At 40.7% G+C, this 21,948-nt stretch overlaps 1 protein-coding gene across 2 annotated transcripts in view; it reads left to right on the top strand.

The window, feature by feature from the left end:
• Positions 1-21,948, top strand: part of LOC109967076 (neuropilin-1a-like) — a 116,571-nt gene that overhangs the window by 22,426 nt on the left and 72,197 nt on the right. Inside the window, exons 1-2 of one of the 2 annotated variants that reach the window (XM_020612417.1) lie at positions 17,616-18,389; positions 19,301-19,475. In XM_020612417.1, the coding sequence (XP_020468073.1) occupies positions 18,296-18,389; positions 19,301-19,475 (269 nt within the window). In that variant the 5' untranslated portion in view covers positions 17,616-18,295. Of the gene's footprint in view, positions 1-17,615; positions 18,390-19,300; positions 19,476-21,948 lie in introns of those variants that run through there. The other variant, XM_020612418.1, reaches the window with a different exon arrangement.

The raw sequence follows: 21,948 nt of genomic DNA, 5'->3' as shown, positions 1-21,948 counted from the left end.
ACATAGCATGTTATTTAGATGTCATTTGGATAGCCAGTACCGTTTCACCTCCCCACAGAGATTGCTGCTCAACTTTACCCTCGCCTCTTCTAGACAGAGTTATGAAAATGCAAGCTTCCTGCCAGACCAACATCAATTACATGTAATGTTGTGACAGTACAGAGTCAGTTGCAAATGAGAACCCGCGTATGTGAGTAGCTCATGTATGTGTGTATTTTCGTACTCGGATCATGTAAGTGTGTGCATGTGCTAGCATGTTTTTGCAGATGTTTGTGTGTTTCTACACATTTATCACTGTGTTTATATGTAAGTGTCATAACAAATCATTGGAAACATGTCTGGGTTTACTGCGTTCACACGTCCATCACTGTCTCACAAATGGAAACGTCTCTTCTCTTGGTGACAGACCGCAAACCGCCTCTCTTGTTTACCAAATGGAAATCTTGTGCAGTAAGTCATTTCTTACTATCTCCTGCACATTAGGAGAGGGTGGGTGGTGGGCATACACACCCCAACAACTTTGGGACCTGTGTAAAACTAAGATAATGTTTTCGTTTGTAAGAGTCGCTATTGTGTTAAAACAGAATGTAATCAGGGCAGCATTGCTTCTTTTAAAATGTATTATTCTTGCAAATTACTTAGTGGTAAAGAAATATATTCTAGATACGTGTTGTTTTTTGTGTTTAAGTGGAAGCACCACTTTGTAACAAGGCAATAATGGGATGGTCTAATGTTAGCCTCAAGTTTTCTTGGCAGAAAAAAAAACATCCTCTAATGTCCAAAGAAACTTTCCAACCTGTTAATCAAACAATCAACTTCACCAATATCCAACAATATGTTTCAATAACACTGAAATGGCAGGTCTTGCAAAAATACATTTGTATGGAGATCCTTGGAATTCATTGTCAGTGATATGATCTGAACACTCAACCTTTTAAGGCTTTAACAAATGTTTGAATCACTTTGCTGCTCAAACTGGGTGAGAACTTCACACAGAAAACAAATGTTTCAAAGTGTAATGCTTCTAAAATCAGACACTGATTATTGCAACTGCAATTTCAGCACATACAGTGCATGTGTTTGTTGTTTATGTTGTCAGCTGTTCATCTTCATCTGTTTATGTGTGGAGGGTGTATGTTATGTTCAGGTTATATTATGCTGTAAAATTTCACACAGCACTTTTAGGCATTTTTTTAAGTGGATGATCCTAAAAATATGACTGCGTATATTGTGTTTATTTGCATAAGGTGATAATGTAGTGATAATGATAGCCTGTTAAAGTGCATATGACAACTGTGGTGCTAATTAAGAGAGAGAAAAGTCAGCTACTGTATGTGGTGTGAAAAAGTGCTTTTCATTGTGTATTTCAAAATGCAACATAAGCTCATAATATGTTGATCTCAGATGTCAGATACAATGGTGCTGGTGGTGTAGTGTCCAGAATGTTGCACCTTTATCCAGTAACTTCATCTCTATTTGTCTCAAAACTGCTCTTTAAAGTGGTAATCCTCTTATAAAGACGAATGCTGCACATTTTTTAAACCATGTGCAAGTCTCATCCTTTACATTCTGATACTTACTTCTGAAGTATAAATCAGAGCTGCTGCAAAATAGGAATTGCTCAAAGTTGCAATGTTACAGAAACATGCTTTGAGAGTTTTACATTCTACAGGGAGAGCGAGGTGTCAAAGACGGGCTTTACACACTATGGGCAGTAAGATATCATAAATATCAGGGTTTCCACTGAAAATAGGTGGAAATCGGTGTTTCCTGAATCCAACCAGTGATAGACAAATACCCAGAGGATCAACCCAATAAATTAGCAGAACGGCAGCCTAATCATGTTAGCGAGACCCTCAGACATCTGGTAAACACTTCAGCTGGAACCATGCAAATGAACTCTGGCATAATGGACGACCAATTATAGATTTGACTGATGGGCCAATGGTGCATTTGTGAGAGAGACAGTGTGTATCTGAATTTTTATAAAAGCAGCATGTTTTTGTGTTGTTTTTCTGTAGTGATTATATACAGTATATATGAATACATGTGTTTCTATATCCCAGTGCTCTGTGTGCTTGTCGATGTGCGCTAAGGATGTGTGTTTGTGTTCATTCCTGTGCACACACATCACATTTATACAATTTATATTTCTGCTGCATTTTTTTTGGGCCAAGTTGTGTGTTTTTTTTTAAACCTTTCATGCATGCATGTTTATGCAAATCTACATGCTATTAGCTAAACAGTATAACCTGTTCACCCACACAATGAATTCATTGTATAAATGTGCAGAGGGTATTTCATGTGTCTTTGCATATATGTACACATGTGCAGATCCCTGCAGACTTCCTCTTCTGTGTGTGACAGCGTGACAGATTTACATTACAGAGCTTACCTGTTGACATGCAGGGGAGGGATGGGGGTGCGAAGATAGCTATCAATATTGCCATGGTAACTGTCACCCTGCTGTTGCTGGAGACCCACAATCCAGTGTGTCTGTGTGTGTGTGTGTGTGTGAGGAGGGGAGTGTTGTTGCTTGTGGGGGTTGGATGCTCATTTTCAGAAGTATAGTCGGTGACACAGCGGGCAGGTGACAGGGATTACAGCCTTAGCCAGTGGTAAATAATACAGCCATGCTGCTAGTCCTTGTGCAGAAAATCCTTTATATTTCTGAGTGGTTGCCTAGGCAACTGGGTGCAGATAGTGGCCCTAATTTTGTGTTGGACTTCCTGAGACAGATGAGCTGTTCAACATGTTGAGGAGGGCTGTTCATGTGTGCTTGTGTTAGAAAAGGAAACATACAGTCAGAGGTAGAGACTTTGCACTCTGGGTGTATTATATATTTTTTTTTTATCACAGCTTAACTTTTTGCTTGCAATTGTCCACAAGGAGGTGAGAGTTCAGCAAGCTGGCTGCAGCCACCTGGAAGTGTGCCAGTTATATTTGATACCAAATGCTTTTTGGCTTTTGAAAGGGATCCTGTTTACGGTTGAATTAATTAGAATTTAATTAACCCAATTTCTCAAAAATTATTATTATGTTCCATTACTGATGAGATAAATGTATCGGAGTCCAGGCAGCTAGAAACCAAGCTCACCTTCTGTCAGTACAGGGATGTAAATATTCACATTTCTGTTTGTCTTGGAAATGTTAGATCCCAAAAGACTCTGTACTGGGACACTGGTGTGTAAATACACTGAGTAAATCTAACCCCTCAAGACGTTATGTATTGTCTGTTCATCTTCAAAAGAAAAAAAAGAACAAAATACTTTCAGCACATTTTTGTCCAAAGAAATTAAGAAGACAGAATTTTCAGATAAGTCAGCATGTTGCCTGGGAGACAGTAACTGCCCAGTGTCTCATCTCCCATACTCAATAATTCATTTGCTTTGTACTAATCAACAAACGACCTCAGGGACACTGAGTGCTGGAAGTGTGCCGGCTCATCATTTGACTTTACAAAACATTAAATTGGTTTGCTTTCAGCACAGACTAAAAACTCTGACTCTTACCTCATGCTGTTAGTAGAATCCATGCATTTAACAAATACAGCCAGCTTCTGCTGGTGACAGTGTGACAAACAATTCAGTCACATTAATATCTCTCACTTTCTCTCTCTTTCCTGTGTCCTTGCTGGCTCAATATCTGCCCGTCCTTCTTTCAGCATCCTTCTCTCAGCCTCTCTTTGTCATGTGGTCGACAATAAATCAATAGTGTATCATTGAAAGAGACATCTGTGGGAAAGTGAGGAAATAGGAGACCTCGGGGTTGAGAGAGAAGAGAGGCCGGGCTGTTGGATCATCAAATGAAGTCTCTCCCTTTCTCTGTTATATATGAGGTCTGTGTGTGTGTGTGTGTGTGCATGTGTGTGTCTGTGATGGCGAACCATAAACTGCTTCAATAAGAGATGAGATAAAACTTTTACTGCCGTGTGTGCATGTGTTTTCCACTGTGTGTTAGTGTGATGTGAGCCAAAACTGTCAAACTAATACGAGTTAAATATTTTACTGCACTGTTTGTGTACAGTATGTTTGAGAGAGAGCAAGTGAAGGAAAACTGTGATGATAAAAATAAAAAAATGACACTTTCTTATAAACATGCATCCCCACACCTGACTCTGTGTTCATCCATCTGATGTTTCAGTCTTTATGATTTAATATCTTTGATGGAAGGTGGACTTATTCATAATGTATCATGAAGGTGAGTACATATAAAACATTACCAGACCCCATCAGATTCAAGACAGTAAACCGTCTGGCATTGGTCCCACTAGCATTGCCCAAGGCAGCCTGACACTCTCACACATACACGCACATGCATGTGAACTCACTCACATGGGAGAAAACCAAAGCACTTATATTCAAATATTGATCTGCAGGCTTCTGTTTCCAATCCAGCCACACTTTTGAAATTCACTTCAAAGAGAGACAGTGGTCCAAGAATCATAGACTGCAACAAGGCTGGCAACAACAAATGTGTCGCTTGAAGTGTGTGCGTGTCTGTGTTTATGCAGGCTTTTGCAATAGATTTTTGTGTTTTCCAGAATCAACAACCCCGTGTTGTTGTTTGGTTCATTTTTTGTCTTGATATCTGCAGTTATACTGTCTCGTCTTTGTTGTTGCAGAAAATTTTGTAGCTGCAAACTTAACATGCAGTCATAACCTGGTTTTAGTTCCAAAGGCAAGGGGCATGTCATTAGTGAACTGTGTTTTTATCTGTGTTAGCACTGTCACATTGTCACCTCCCAGCAAGAAGGTCCCAGGTTCGAGCCCGGGCCGATCCACTGACTTTCTGTGCGGAGAGGGCATGTTCTCCCTGTGCTTGCGTGGGTTCTCTCTGGGTACTTCGGCTTCCTACCACAGTCCAAAGACATGCAGATTCAGTGACTGGCAACTCGAAATTGCCCTTAGACATAAGTGTGGTTGTGTGTCTCTAAGTGTCAGCCCTGTGACAGACTGGCGACCTGTCCAGGGTGGACCACGCCTCTCGCCTGGTGTCAGCTGGGATTGGCTCCAGCCCCCTCTGCAACCCTCTTCAGGATAAGAAGAATAGATAATGGATGGATAGATGGATTTTTATCTGAGGTTATGCATGGTATTACTGAAATAGCCCAGGTGCTCATATATTACAGTTTAGAGTTATTTTGTTCAGGGAATCTCGTCCAGTGTGTGCTGGGACAAGCTCCAGCCCTCCAGGTGCTCTTTTATTTCTATGTCTTTGGTTGCTTGTCAACTGCTGAGGATGATGACCTTTTCTGACTGAATATAAAGCTGATATGATGCAGAAAACCCCTTTCAGTATGAAAACATTTGCTTTAATCACTTTTTGACAAAGAATACTACGTTTTACTGATTATGCTGGTCCTTAGAGGTACTTAAACTGGTACAGAGGTACTGGGTGATTTATATTCTTTAAAACTCACATGTGCATGGAGACATTTTTCATACTGTATAACTCATGTCACTGCATAGGCATGCATGCACCAGGAAACACACACACACCCTTGTGTTCATCACTTACAGGGTCCATACATATACCTATGCTAACTTTAATCCAGAACTGCTGCTTGCCTAACCTTAACCCTTACCCTAACACTTAACCAAATCCAACACTTGCTCTAACCCCATTGTTTTCATAAAAACTGACAAATTAGTCTTGGGGCCCAGCCCCCAGTCCCTACAAGTGACTTCAGGTCCCCTCAAAGCAGTGTGCTTTCAGTGTTCTGTCCCCACAAGTATATATAAACAAGCAACCCACCTCCCCCACCTCTTCTACGAGTCTTTTTTTATTAACATTGCCAGGGAGCCAGCAAACAAGCAACAAGGCCACCAGTTAAAAGTCAGACAACAATCAAGAACTAAAACTGCTTTTGCGGGAGTGATCAGAGACATCTGGTACTAAAGCTTTAATGTCTCCAAAGGGAATAAAATAATCTAGTTTGACAACTATTCACAATTCGTTCCATTTAAAATATGCATGAATCCAGTCCTGCTAAAATTAGCACATGAATAAGAAGTATCCATTCAGTACTGGTTGGACTGTGCACCAAAACTGCAGGACTTAAATGAGAGAGAGAGAAAGAGATGTAATGTGGTTTGTAAACTTGAGTTCTAAGTATGAGATTTGCATGTGAAGAAGCCACTGAGCTCACATAGTAACACATACTTAGACTGTTAGTGTTTGCACCTTCAGAGCAGACGTGCACGTTTTGTTGTTTACCTTCACTCCTGCACTCACACTACAGGATACACTGGTATATAAATTTATACATTTCTTTGAACCCAAACTTCCTAAACTGTCTTAATGAACAGAATGAATAGCTGCTTTAATTTATTTGTGTGTTATTTGTTTTCACAGTTTTCAACAATTATTGATAGCCCTGTAATCAATCATTTGGTTTGACCAAATAGTCAATGTGATGGAGTGACAGTCTCTGAAGCTTCGTTCTGAATAAGTCATTCTCTGCCTGTTTAAGGCACAGGACCAAAAGATAACGGTTTATTAGTTGTCCTTGATTCACCAAAAGATAACGGTTTATCAGTTGTCCTTGATTCACCAAAAGATAATGGTTTATCAGTTGTCCTTGATTCACCATCAGCAGGGTTTAGCCAGCAGGATGGATATGTTTGTGGTGATAAGGCTTTTGTAGATTAGGTTGAAGTCGGTTGTGTTGAAGAGGTTAGAGCCCACTGAAAAAGTGGGCTCTAACCTAACCTTCATAGAAATGAATGGCGAGAGCTGCCTTTTTTCACACCTTTGAAACTCAGTCTGATTGTGGGCTTGGGCGATATCCTGATGATACCTGCTGGATTTGACCATGCAGGCATTGTCATTGGGAGCAGGTTAGCATTTAGCTCAAAGCACACCTGTACAGCCCATGAACTGTTAAAACAATGGACAGGCTAAGAGCTCCCAGAAGTGAAGCCACCACGACATGCTCGCCCCCCTTGTGGTTAATTATAGTGTAGGTCATAAAACCTGCCTCCTTCATGTTAGTGAATGGGACTTAAGCCAAACTGCATTTTTTTCCCAGAGGTGATTTCTGTGGGTTTTGGTAGATAGTATCATGCTGATTTGTGCATGATTGATTTTCTGGATAAAATTTTATTTACAAGGATGCTTGGATTTGTTTGTACCCTCCGGTTGCCCTCTGATACCGTTTGACCAAGGTGATAGTGTTCTCGCTCCATCTTTACCACCCTCACCTCCATCATTTCCCAAATATCCACATGTAGCATAATTTTTGCTTCTAATCAAACTCATCATGTTTTTAGATTTTGCTTTAATCAAATAGGAAGGTTTAAATGTCCTCATGGACTGATTTGTTGTGGTCAAAGTAAATTTACTGGAGAAATCTGTCTTTGCACACACTGGGGTTAATTTTTAAAGAAAAATATAAATGACACCAGGTTTACCGCCTTGTTAAGATGGATTTTATTCTGCAGTGTCATGGCTAGCTCATCTCAGAGCCCATCTCAGGGAGGAGAACAAATCGGCTCCTTCATGGTCCAGTGAACCATCGACTCGGTAACCAGCAGAGTCCGTCAGATAGAAAAGATGCATGGTGCTTAAACCATAGCAGGCTTCTGCTCTCCTTATCCCCCTCCTCCCCTTCCACTCCTCGTGCTCAGGCTTGAAACCGCTGCTCCATGACACTGGGCATCACATGTAGAATAAAAATGAGGTGAGGCGGCTGGAGAATTGAACATCTTGTAGGTCCACAGTGGCTGTTTTTAGTGATTTAAGAACTGTAGGCCACACTCATTTGGGGTCATTAATTTTGGGTAATGTAAATACAGTCATAGTGGGCTTGGTTGGGTGAGGGGGGGTTTGCTGAGGTTGTTGGTAATGGGAACATTACACTGTAGTATTCTTCAAAATGGTGGACAATAGATTTATTGCATATAGACAGGAAGGATTATCATAAGGCAGTGTAGCATTGTGAAATATAATTATAGACAAGTGGTAAATGTTCACAGTTGCCATGTTGTGCAATGATTTCAGCCAGGTGTGGTGTATCTGGGGTCTTTTTAAACACTGTTGATCCAGCTGTTGAGCCTGGCTGTGTTAGTATTTGTTCAAAAAATCATTAAGTAAATACTTTACAAGGAATAGCACTTTTATTTATTTCACATTTACCTCTGAAATGTTTTAGAAGCAGCATTATAGTACAAAATACGGTTTGCTTTGCTTAATCAAGACTCATGATGCTTAATTTCAAGAAAAGCCTTACAAATTAAGAGTCTACTGAATCAAGTGGCATGAGAAACATTTTCTCTCTGCTGCCAAAACAAATATCAGAAGATTATCTTAATACAAAAGCTGGAATGTGAGCAGCTTGCAGACAATTTCTGATCTGTGTTTTGTGTCATGCCTCAGTTTAACAAATGAACATTCAACAGCCTTTTCCCAGATACAAGAAATCAGACACAGATGGCTGCACAGTCGCATACAGCCTGTGTGTTCCTCACAGATGTGGAATATTTTTCTCCAAAATGTCACCAACGTTTCGAAAACGAATTCATAACACGCAAACTATGTCATTTAGTAACAACACTTGTTATATGACAGGAATAGCACACTGTCGGTGTTTTATTTGGCATCCAGACATCTTAGGATTGTTAAAAAAAAACTTTCTTTCAATTTCTAACTTAAAGAATGCACATTTTCGAGGTTCAGACCAATGTGAGCTTCAGTGGATGACCTCCAATACACCATGACTTTATTCACACCACATTTTAGTTTCTTTTGCCTTCATCAAGATGCTGTTTGCATGAGATAGCTTTAGCTTTGTTTATGTCTTGTGTCGAGTAGTTATGCAACTTCACAATGAATAAACTGATAAACTACTTCCCCTTAAAATATTACAAGATAAATATAAATGAACAGAACATTAAAGCAAACTTTTCAAAGTCTTTTTTGCTAACGAGACTGTTCAAAGTCTACATCTACAAATATCGTAGCTAAGCTGTAACTGTTTTCTAAGTGAGTTGAAAGAGAAGTTGCTAGAATATCTCTGTTTCTCGGGGACACATGAACTCCTGTGAACTTCTTCAAATTCTTCAGGTTCTTTTCCGCTTTTCTCCAAAATCTTTCCCAAAGTCACCTTATCAGTTCAGTTCCACTGTGGTTAATTGAAGGATTCAACTCAATTCAACGTTTTCATTATACTTTTATACAGCAATTGGTCTTTAAACCTGCAGTACAAACATAGTAATAGCAAACAAAACAACACCTTCCAAGTGACGTGACCTGAAGTATAATACCTTTACTACAGAACAGATAGAACAGAAAATTATTCCTTTACAAGGCTGGCACCTTGTAGTGTGTGTTGTGTGGTGTGTGGGAGTTTTCTGGTGTATAAATGTCGAACATTAAATGAAGGTAAATAACCTCAGTAGGAGTGAATGTCCTGTTGGAATGTCTAATAAAACAGCAGTCAGTGGTCGCAGCTCACTCTCCCTCACTAATTAACTGCTCAGGTCAGTAGTCAACTGAGGCGACCTCACTGCTCTGGGCTGACATTTGACCCCTGATAGCCGTTGTGCTGTAATTGCCGTGTCAGGGTCTCAGGCCGGTCAGAGCTTGTTTCAAAAGCACAGCCATCATGTCTGTCTGACATGCACAAATAGACTTTTCTCTCACACTTTGATAAGAATGATGCACAACCTCAAATGCCCAGTTTTGTTCTTACACATCTGAAAACATATTGTGCATAAACTCCCACATATCTCACTCCCTTATTTGTCTTAGTTTCTCTTTAATATCATGACAAAGGCAGCCAGAGATGTTCACAAACACACATACACACACACACACACCTTCCCCAGTTGAGTTACAGCCCCCTGACTGCAGCTATGGGTCACTGATCACACTCTCTGTGACCTGTAGGCCATGCTACCCTTACTTTCCTTTTGCTTTCATTTGCAACATTGAATCCGTATCATCCATTCGATATCCTTCTCAGTTCCATTAATCTTGGTTTTCAGCCCTGGGTGATGGTTCAAATCCTTTCCAAGCAAAGTTCCTGGCATATTAAAGATGAACATTATGCTGTAAGCCGCTATTTGTTGTCACCTATAAATATTTTGTGAATTTCTGATTTAAATAATACAACCTGGAATAGGCTATGTGTTTTATCATTAATTCTGAACACCTGCTAGTATTTGGAACTTCAGACTTGTTGTCCTCTTTCTCTGTTTGGTTTTTATTTCTGCAGTTTTGTGAATAAGTCAGTGTTCATTGCTTTACTGCATGTTCTCACCGTCTTGTGTCTGACATAAGCTATCAAATCTGGCAAAATATTATAATCTTACCATTCAATGTACTTTCTAATGTATTTTAATGTCTCAATGTTTTGCCTGTTGATGTAATCCAATACAACACCTCGGTCTGCACTCACACACACGCACACTGACAGAGATGTAGGACAGTACTGCTTTCTGGACAAGCAGCTCTTCGTATCACTTGACAGAGAATCAGGCTTTCAAGTAGTGTCAGATTTTGGCACTTGTACTTAAGCCTTCCCATGTAGCCGCTCAGTGCCAAGCAAGGGCTTAGGATAAATCACCGGTGACTGTGCCAAGAGAAAGAATGAAAGGAGAAATTTTGAACAGCTGTCTCTAAAAATAAGGGAGACAAATCTCATTCTGCAAAAATGTATGAAGAACTCAAGTGGTGTTATTTTCACTTACAGACCTGATTGGTGTCTTGTGAGAAGACCAAATTCTCAGCCAATTACTTTGCGTTCCAGTGTTTGGTTGCTAAATAAAATATTTATGTTTAAAGGAAACGCTTGATGTTTTTTAACTCATTTTTCAACATATAAGCATAAAAATTGACCAAATAATTTAAAGTCTGATACAACTGTATAAAGTTACTCCACATTCGCATAACTACACTCTAACAGCATTTATTGTAAATATTAACTCAGTATGTTAGTAGAGGCTGGAATATCATGTATATTTTGTGACTCTGAACAATACTCATCAATTTTTCATTTTTCTTTAATCTTGTTTTTAAACTATGACCTTTAATCCACAAGACAAAAAAAAAATCTCAGAAGTGGCAAATTGGAAAAATATGTGAATGGATGTTAGGTGATAGGTGAAATGAAATGAGTCGCAGCTGAAATGTATAAGAAAATGACTAGCTGAGGGTTTATCATTTTAACAAGCGTAGTGTAAATAACAGTTCACGAGGCGTGGGAGTACCCTGCAAATATCAGGTCAAACCTTACATTACATTAGATGTTTTGCTTCTTTTTTATAAATGTGCAGTGCATATATGTGCCTTTAGTTGAGGGATAAAGCACTTTGCAGTGAACCTGCTTTGCTGAAACAGTTGCATAAATGTATTTGGTTTGACTTCTGATAAATTCTGACTCAGTGTAATGTTGTGGTTGTTGGATAGAAACCTTGTCCGTGTGGCACTGTGGGCCCACTGAGTAATGAAGCTCAAATCCTACTGACAGGCAAAGGTATTACTTCCAGCTGCCTGTGACTCAGATCTGACTCAACATCTAACATCATGCCTCTTTAGATAGGGACACTGACACAAATCAGATTTTACAACAGCTTTGCTCTGCAATAGAAAATGTTGTGTTAGGGTTTTTGGACTTGATTCCTGTTACGTACTTTTATTTTGTATGCGTTTCCTGATTTTGCCATCTCACCCATCTCAGCTGGTCTCCGGTTCTTGATTACCACCCTCTGATTTCACCTGTCTCTTGTTATCCCAGAGTCTCGAGCCTTTATATCCTCCTCACTCCCCCCAGTTAGATGCTGGTTCATGCTCTCATCACACTGTCCTGCCTGTTTTTATTTATCTGTTGCTCTGTGTGCGTCTCCAGTTTTGTTTCTCGTTTTGGCTGCTCTTGGGCTGTTCCCCCTTGCCCTTTTCTTGGAGTTTGGATTTATCTGCGTTCAAAGATTTTTGGTTTGTCCCCTTTGCCCTAGTTGTTAATATGCTTTGAGTTTCGTTATCTAGCTCCATGACTGACCTGTTTAGTTTGGGGGCTTTTGTAATTATCTTTTATACTTTGTCAAGTTGAGCGCCTTAAGTGATATTCTTTGTCTTTCTGTTCCTTATCCATTATATTAAAATCTACTAAGAACTAGTTCATCAGTCTGTGTCAGCAGTTTGAGTCTTCGGATGATTGTTTTGTTGTTTTTATTGATTGTCTTTTTTTTAATGCTGTTTTTAACTGACTGACTTATTGAATAGTACTGTTTATTTTATATTTTCTGTCTGTCCTGTAGAGAATGTAAGACACTGTGGTTCGCCGTTAGGCTGGAAATGAGTGCTGTACAAATAAAGCTGAGTCATGTGAAAGAGCTATCTGTCCAATAAATGGTTTATTTTGTATAACAGTGAGTGGCTCCCCTGTGGATTTGGCAACTTATGTTTTTGCAAGAATATTCACAAGCTAACTTGTTATTGTATTATTTCCAGCAATCTGAAAAGCTTTTGGCCAGGCAGTGATGCAGTATCTGAGATGGGCTAGGGTTTTTATTTACCACTACAGCTGGACAACGGTTATATTGTGCTTATTCAAATCGCCTCCTTGGTAATGACAGTAATTATCACAATCTGAGTCCTCAAACAAGGCGTTTTTTGGCCAGCGTCGTCCATTTCTTCACCCAATCCAGAGTCTCATCAGTGAGACTGTTTGGAGGTGGAACTGGCAAAGCAAGTGAAGAGCTGGGCTCTGAGTGTATGTGTGTGTGTGTGTGTCGGGGGGGGAGAGACTTGATGTCCTTATGGGGACAAAGAGCAAGACCCCAAACTGTAAATCATTACATTTTAGAGGGATGGCTTGGTTTAAAACCCTCTGGAGGTCCTGGGGGTCATATTTGGGGTTTTGATATCGACTTATATGGATGGATTATGTAAAGCCCTCCTGAGGGTTAAAGGTGTAGTCAGTAATTTATGAAAGTGTATCACTACAGCAACAATACTAGCGACTAGGAAGAGCTGATGTTAAAGGAAACATCTGAATACTAGCAACTGGGGCACAATGTGGCTAACCAGCTACAGACCCCACTGTTATTCTCTCACAACAATCTCCAGCTGCTATAGCTGAAGTCAGAACAACCGCATATATTTGCAAACTAGCGATTTATCTGGAAAAGTTGATTTACTCTAGCAAACAGGCTAATGTGACACAGGTAATGTAATTAGCTAACATACAGTAACATTGCCACAAGGATTAATTCACTGAAGAGCATCATACTGACCAAAACGATTTTCAGTGGCACATAGTAAACAATTTATCCACCTGTCCAGCAAAGAAAGAGCCACCTCTGTGTTTGTCCTCATCATTTTTAAATCCCAGGGCCGTCTCCATCTTTGGAAAGCAGCAGGTAGCTACGTTTACTCAGGTCTCCGACCTTGCCTGATTACAGTCCTTTTTTTCAGTTTTTGTTCTTTTGTCTTTCTCCTGTTCAGTTGGTGGAAGTGATATTTTTTCAGCCATCTCTCCCTTTATGCTACGCAGTGATGTTGTGACTTTCCAAACTCTAGCTTATGTCAGTTTGAAATATCTTTTCAGAATGGGTGTGTTTTGTACGTGCCTACACAAACGACTGTGTGGAACAAGGCTGGATGACAAATGTGATTCAGAGCTGTGAGTGTTTTGGTTTATTGTTTCATGAAGGGGAGAACTTGGAACAGCTGAGTGGAGTTTGACTGAAGGGTTGATAGGCATCTGTACCTATGCACATTAATGCATGTGTTTTTGTGATGATGTGGCCTTTTATGTGATATGCATTCACATGTGCATGTATATGCCTAATTGTGTCACTACATGTCTATATATCTGTTTGTATACACACTGTTTTTCATTGTCTATGTATGTGTTTTTAAGACATAAGTAAATAAAAAAGCACTGACATAAGTTAGGTGATTAAGTTGTCCAAAGGAAAGATGCCCGATGATTGACTGGTCAGTTTCAGTATGAGTACACAGGTTTAGTGCTGGACGAGAAAACAATGAAATATGTTTGTTTACCTGTTGAACAGTATCTTGCTGAAAGAGTGGGCAATAATATTCATACATCATTGACTCAAACTGTAGTAGTGCATCTATGCTTCAATATGACAGTGTTACAATGAGCACTGGAGCTTTTAATTGAATTTGTGAATGCAGAATATGTTCAGTACGTGCACATGTGTAAGTGCATACAGTAATAATAAAGCCACAGTACTGTGTAGCTTTGTGTGCACCAGAAGCCCAGTGTGAGCCAGCAGGCTGCTGCTCTCAGCCCACCACAGCAGACTAATGGATCACTGTCAGTGTCTCCTGTAATTACTGAGATATGACTGTGTCCTTATAGAAATACTCCCCCTCCTCCATCATTCTGTAGCCATTGCATGTGTGTGTGTGTGTGTGTGTGTGTGTGTGAGAAGCTGTGTATGCTTCCTCTCCAGCATGCACATAAACATTAGACTCTAACAGATAGTCAATGTGTATCTGGTTTGTGCCAGGCAGTAGAATGTAAAGGCAGGTTATTCGTTTAAATATGTTCAGCTCTTTTCAGGCTGCTGCTACACATAAGGCTGTAAAATGAGTATAGAAAGCTAAAGACCCTCCTGGCAGGCATCTGTTGCACTACCTCCTCTAGCTTGGAAGACAGACCCGTCACCAGACCAGCTCACATGGACATGAACCCATCCCTGCACTCTGTGCTGAATCTGTGGTTAAGCAACACAACTGAATTTGTTTTATTTTACTTCAGATAAAACTAAAACGTAATGTAGTGATTTGGCAGTGCTAGCCCCTGTAACAAAGGAAAAATGTTACTGAAAATGTCATGTAGTGTAATTCAACCCCTGTTTCCTTAAAGGAGAGAGAGATAATTTAATAGAATTAGCGTTCCACAGACACAGCTCCCATCAGGCTTTGACAGCGTGTCAGTGTCTAATATTCATGTTGATGAATGCTAACAAGGCTAGAAAATAGACATAAACATTTTCATATAAAATTTCACATGAACGCTGCTGTTTCTTGATGTGTAGTTTTCCACTGAGAACCCCCGTTTCATTTTAATGGTATCCTCAGTTGTTCTCAACACAGAAACCAGGCTTTATTGTGAAGGCTTACATTATTAATTATTATGAAGCCATATTTTGTTTTGTGTTTTTAACATCATGATGTCTGACTCTCAGTCAGAGCAGCAGAGGTGGAAAGTCACTAAGTACATTTACTCAAGTACTGCGCTTAAGGACAGTTTTTAGGTATCTGTATTTACATTTTGAGTGTTTCCCTTTTCTGTTACTCACTACAGTGCTTAGTTTTCAGAATGAGATTAATAAAACAAAATACAGTGGAATCATAAGACTTTATTGATCCTTGATGCAGAAAAACTCACACACTACCCATCTTTATGTAAGTATATAAGGTAGTTAACATTAGCTCCACCTTTACCAGCTGCAGGATTAATGTACACAATTACAATCTAATAATATGATAAGCATTCATGTGAACTCTGCCATATATTTATAGAGGGAGAGAGATGCTAATACCTTTGTACTTAAGTAACATGTTGAATGCAAGACTTTTACTTGTGATATTTATACCTTTACTTAAGTAAACAATACGTCTTCCACCCCTGCCAGTCAGTGCTGAACAAATTCAACACATCTTTGCCACAGCTGATAATAAAACATCAGTTTTGGAATTTGTTTGAAGTTGGCCCAGAATTAGAAAGTGAGCTGGTTCCAACAGCTGAATGCTTTGTTGGGTCTCCTCTGTGTAACTTTCACTGCAAACACTAATTGGATTCTAGGATTTTAAGCTAATTGACAATTCTGACTGAAATGCTTGTGTGGAGTCACAATTCTCTTCTCTCCTGATGTTTTACACACACAGGCTTCTTTGACTGTGTATCAAAGAGAACACAGGTGCTCACCCTTTGTACTGATGATTCGACCAGGAGAGCTAGACCTGCTCCCTGGACACCCCAACTCTTTTAGTAGCTCGCTTAACATATGGAAAAGATCAAAAGATATTCAACAGAAACAGCTGCGGTCAAGGAAAATTGCCGTTTCAAGAAAACATCGGTTGATATGGGAGATTACGTTACAAAGAAAAACAGCCCTTGCCTGGAAATCTTGATACTGTATATGCAGAAATATATTTTGATTACCATTGTTCCCATTGCCACACAAACAGCCCCCTCAACACACGCCAAGCTCCCCTCTCACATCACTTAAAAATTCAACACAAACACACTCCCCATTATTAATGGACCTGAACTAGCATTAGTGATTTAGTGGGCTGTTATTGGCCTTTTATTAAATCCTGATTAATGGCTGTGAATACTTGGAAGTGCTTTGCATGAAAATGGGGGAAAATATCAAGTTGTTGAAGAGTTGCACAGAATATCAGCTATCAAAAGAAAACTGTCATTAGTGTTCAAAAGCTCAGCGCTGTTAGCACAATGCAAACACACACCGACTTCTGTTCTCTCCTTATAGTTTGTGTCCCTAACATTTGCCACTGACACTATTTCGTGCTCGGCAGTGTTAGCGTGCTGTGTTGCCAAAGACTTTTTCCGTGTCCACTGTCGACACATACAAGTTGCAGTAAATAATGTGAAAACTAAATCTAGACTCCCTGTGAGATTCATACTTGAATGCTGCCTGGAAACATTAAGGCCCGTTATGATGTTTGGCTTGTAACAGTTTCTGAGAAGCAAGTTGTGTGTCTGCTCTGCCAGACCCGTTCAGCTTCTCATTTGCTGATCTCTGTATTTATGTCACTCAATCACTCTCTCCACTCACTCGCTCCATCATCTTCCCTGTTCACATTCATATTTTCTCACACACCGTATTTGTCTTCCTTTCACACACGATTATGTGATTATGTTCCAGCAGATAAATATAGTTCAGATTTTGTAACTTCTGCAGCCATACTGGGAGCAATTCCATCATAGTTTGCAGACGTTTGTGCAATTGATTTAGCAAAGTCACATTCTTACAGAGGAGTCCACTGATTCAAAGTTGTTGCAGATTCGGTAAGTTCTTGTTGGGGTCTGCCTGAAATTCCAGTGGTGTTTACTTTTCCCCACCAGCTACTGGTGTGTCAGTTAACTGCTGTTGTTGGTGTAGCTGTGTTGAAAAATGGACTTTTCTTGTGTTTTGTTTTGCATGTGTCCATAAATCAGATCGCTGTTGTAAACATTTTGCTAGCAAGATCAAATGTCACTTCATTGTCACTGTATTCCTATAAAAGATAAGGTGCATCATTTCACAACATGGGCCTGTTTGCAACCTGGGGTTCAGTGCCCGAAGACACTTCGACATGGATTGGGTAGAACGGGAATCGAACCACCTACCTCCTGATCCACAGCAGCCCCCAAGACCAGCACCTATCTCTGAAATGTAAATGAGTCAGTAAGACGTCTAGTTTAACCTTAAAGTTGAACATCCTACATGTTTTTGTTTTTCATTAATAGACCAATAGATTTACGGGAAAAAACCAAAACGGAACTTTTATGTTTTGTCACATTCAACACGACCCACACATGTAAATCACCGCAGAAGGAACGGCTGACAGCGTTTTACCAACGCTCATGAGGTCTCTCGCTTGCCTGTTTGGCCGCTGCCCACACCTCACACCAGACCCACATACCAGCGCGAGCTTGCGTGCGCAGTTTCCCCGCTCCAGCCCTGCATGCATGCGTCGGGAGCGCACAGAGGGCGCACCGGTATCAGTTTGCTCCAGACCTTTGTAGCGGTCGGTAGCTGCTGGTTGCGCGCAGTGCCGTCTAGGAGCAAGAATTTGGGGAGTGGAAATTCTTCTGTTACTTTCACGGCTCGGCTCGTATTCCTGACATTTCTGCTGTAACAGTCAGTCGTTCGCTGCCAACAGAGAGGCGGAGAACTGAAGGAGGAGTAAATGTCTGGAGAGCAGTGCTCCGATGTTCCCCGCGGTTGGTTTACACTGAGTACCGCTTAACTCGTGATTTCTCCTCTTTAATTTCTTCCTGGGAAGTACGTCTACTGATCCCGTTCGGTATCAGAACCGAGGACAGCACAGGGGCCACTTTCGGCGGAAGGATTTTTCCTTTTGATTCTTCGTCTATTCATTTGGATTATTTTTTTCGGAGATGGCAAGTTGGTCCCTGACAGACGCGGGGATCTGGTGCTGAAGCTCACAGGATGCTGGGGACCCGACACCAACCCGATCTCTCACTTTGAGACCCTTTTCGGTTATTTTTCTCTCTTGGACGTAGTCCCCGTGGACCTTGTTTCGCCTCCGTTTATTCATATTTTCGCTCCACTTTTACAGAATGCCTGTGTTGTACAATCTAATAAGGATGCGCAGTGGATTGCTATTGTTCCTTTTCACCCAAGTCATCTCGGTTGCTTCGTTGACTCAGACTGGTAGGTGTTGACTGGTTGTATGAATGCATGTGGCTTGACAACAGGCAAACCACATGCATTGGCTATACTTGTCCATTTTGCATCATTTTGCATCGTTGTTGCCTCTCACCTGTTATGCCTTGGCTGTCCCTTTGAGAGCACGTCTACAGGGACTCAAGCTCGACCATGTAAACGCTGTTTTTACTTTAATTACCTTCATAGGGAACAATACGATGGGTGTTACACCAAATACACCAAAACAGGATTATTTTATGTAACCATACAAAAGACGCGCTAAGTACCTTCCTGTCACTACAACCACAGTTTAAACACAAAGTTCCAATGCTAATATTTCCTTATTACGGTAGAAACATGTTTTCACGGTCATTTTGCGCTTCAGCCAGTCAAAGACGCGTTTCGAGCTGTTGCGCATGTTGCACTGAAGCATGATACACGCTACGAGCTATTTAATAAACCATTAATAGAGAAAATTAAACGTTATCCTTCTGCCTATTTGCGGGAGAAGCAGCAGCCAGCCCACCTCACCTTCATGGGCGTAATTACACTTTATGTCAGGGATACAAAGGGACCCACTTCACTTCATACCACCTTTTTTAAAACAGTGTAATTTTGTCACTTTCTTCAGGCTGGCAGAGATTCCTGTGCTGTCAATTTATCATCACGATGGGGGCTTAGCGCAAGAATTACTGCCTTTCTGTCAACATCATTTTTGCTCTAGTGGTGGATATTTGGATTTATGATGATCCCCAGTTGGAGGTGTCGGTTCCCTCACTCCCATTAATACCAGTGCTTTTCAGTCTTTTACACCAAAATGCGCCATCGATCAACATTTGGGTGCAGTTCGCTGACCATCAAGTCGTTTTCTCGCCAGTAACTGACTGAATAACTTTCTGCCTTCTCTTGTGCTGCAGATAAATGCGGGGGGACTATAGAGATACACACTGCGAACTACCTGACCTCCCCAGGCTATCCCGGAGCCTACCCGCCCTCCCAGCAGTGCGTGTGGGTTATAACCGCCCCTGAGCAGAGTCAGAAGATCCTCATCAACTTCAATCCGCACTTTGATCTGGAGGACAGAGACTGCAAGTAAGAGTTCACTCCTCACTTTCTGTCCTCTTCCTCTCCCACCCTCCTCTGCTCTCTCTCTCTCCTTAATCCTGCCTGGATACAGTGTGAAACTCTGCCACCTATTGGTCAAGGAGTTACAAACCTGCTCCAGGGAACTGGAGGTGCAGGGATGAGAGATGGCACCGAGGCCGCTGGCAATTACTTCAGAGGAGATGGGGTTTGATGGGTTTTGTAATTCATACTGGATAAGGATGGAGGGTGGGAGGGTGTCACGTGGCATCTGTCACTGGCTGGGATTTGGCAGGAATTTCAAGGAAAGTAAAGCAGCAGCTTTTTATTGATGAAGTTCAGTTTGCTCATTGCTGGTATAGAGAAGTGGTGTTTACTTTTCATTTGGAGGCAGAGTTTACCTGTTTACATTTGAAGGAGCTGTAGAGTTTGGAGTCTGGCTTATTTGTTTGCAGGAAAAGAACCTCAAGGATCTAATTTCTTATTACAAATCGCTCTAAGTGCTCTTCATCCACCTTTATATTTCTAATACACCTGTTACAGTGGACCACCAAAAAAATTATTTGACCATTTTTATATTAAACTAATTACCTTTTGAAGTAACAATACAAAAAATTGCTTGTCCTAGTTTAGAAAATATAAAGATGTGCAGCCTTTTTGTGTTTTATATGTTAGGAGAAGCAATATATTTGTCCTACTGTTGGCAGGACAAAACAAGCAATTGGACGGCATCATCTTGGACTTGATGGCCGTTTTCTTTATTTTCTCACCAATTATGTTCACACCTCATTGGTCAGAACCCAAAAAATTAATGGCAAAGCAACCCCCATAAAATCATCATCATCATCATCATCATCATCATCTGCAGATAAATCAACAAATAAATGACTGGTTCTGGTCACTGGTCTGTTAGGCTCTGCACAGGTCAGTCAGGAGGTCATTTGGATTCTAAGCATTTAAAAACATTCTCCTGTGGCCTGCATGTTATGCACAGAAACTTGACTCTGCATCTCAGGTCATTCCTTTATGTCTGATGATGTTTTTCAACCCCTGTACCCCCTCTCTTTGACCCAGAGACACAAACTCGATTGTGTGCATCCACACAACTGCTCGTGTGTTGCTCTCCTTCCATAAATAAGCGTATTTTTATGTCGGCTCCTCTGCCTTTTTTAAAAGCTCCATAAACAGCTGCTGTGTAAATCATGACTGGCTGTCCAGCACCATCTCACAGATGGGGTCCTCCAATACTATTGGATCATGTTTCACCACCAAGGGACTAATAAACCATTAGTGTTCCAGACAGATAGTGGATATCATGCGCTCTTCAGTGGATTACACACCTACAGCAGTGTTGCACCTAGCATGCTACAGGGCTTCTCCTTAAAAGACTAATTCTGCAATGACCTTATTATGCGTGATTACCCAGGGAGTTGTCGAAGTATGCAATAATGCTGTTTAACTACTTAATGAAATGTAATAAATTCTGTTTAACATTTTAGTCAGTGCTTGGCACTGTAGTACACCACCTACAGAGTGTTATCGTCTGCCTAAATTACCTTTCCACAGGTTAATGTGCTGGAATAAGGCATCTGTAAAATACAATGTTACAGTTTCATCTAGGTTTGGGATGAGCTAATTATTTTAGCATTATGGTCTTTTCTAGTGTGAGAGAAAAGATACACTCCTAGTATCTGAACCAGTAGAGGGTCTTCAAGGTACAAAAAAATCACAGTATTTATATCCAAAATGTGGGGAAATGAAAGAGCAGGCCATAAGATGTCAAAATTGATCTTTTTAAGCATCTGAAGAGCCTCTTCAAGATCCTTTCTGTGTGACCAAACTGCTGATTTTGGCTCCACACGTATAATCCCACATCTTTGTAAGCCTGCAGTCAAGACAGCAAACACGTCCACATTAAGACTGACATGGGTTCATTGCTGCAGGAGTCAGACCTCTGACAGCCGGGCCGCCCTGCAGCCACCTTAGCATGTTGTTTGGCTGCGTTTTCAGGGGCTTCTGTCCTGCTTGACTGGTTTCATTATTTGTTGTGTGAGTTTATGTTGGACGATGATGGGGTGTAGCTCGTAGCTATCGGCCTTGGCAGGAGCGGTGTTGTTTTTGGGACAGAGACAAATGTTCAAAATATGCCCAAAGAGTGGGGCCTTAAGCCGTTTGCGAGACAGTGGTCCTACTTAAAAATATCCTAAGATTATATTTAAAAGCTTTTTTGCACAGTTTTGATGCCACTGGGCTCCATATCAGCTCTGATTGGTGTAGCTTTACTCTTATAACCCTCATAGTAGAAGAGCTTGTTGGGCTTCAGTTTTTTTTCTCTCGCATAAATATAGATATTCTGTGGCATGAACCACTGGAGTTTACTCTACAGGACAGTTTCTTTATCATTCTACCAGATCCCACAGCTTTAGTTGAGATGTTCTCTTCTAATTGAAATTTACTGTTGGAGTGACACTCCCCCCCCCCA

The sequence above is a fragment of the Monopterus albus genome, unplaced genomic scaffold, assembly GCF_001952655.1.
Source record: "Monopterus albus unplaced genomic scaffold, M_albus_1.0 scaffold125.1, whole genome shotgun sequence".
In the NCBI taxonomy this organism is placed as follows: domain Eukaryota; kingdom Metazoa; phylum Chordata; class Actinopteri; order Synbranchiformes; family Synbranchidae; genus Monopterus; species Monopterus albus.
The sequence above is the reverse complement of the archived record's forward strand: the minus strand, read 5'-3'. Positions and strand labels throughout refer to the sequence as shown.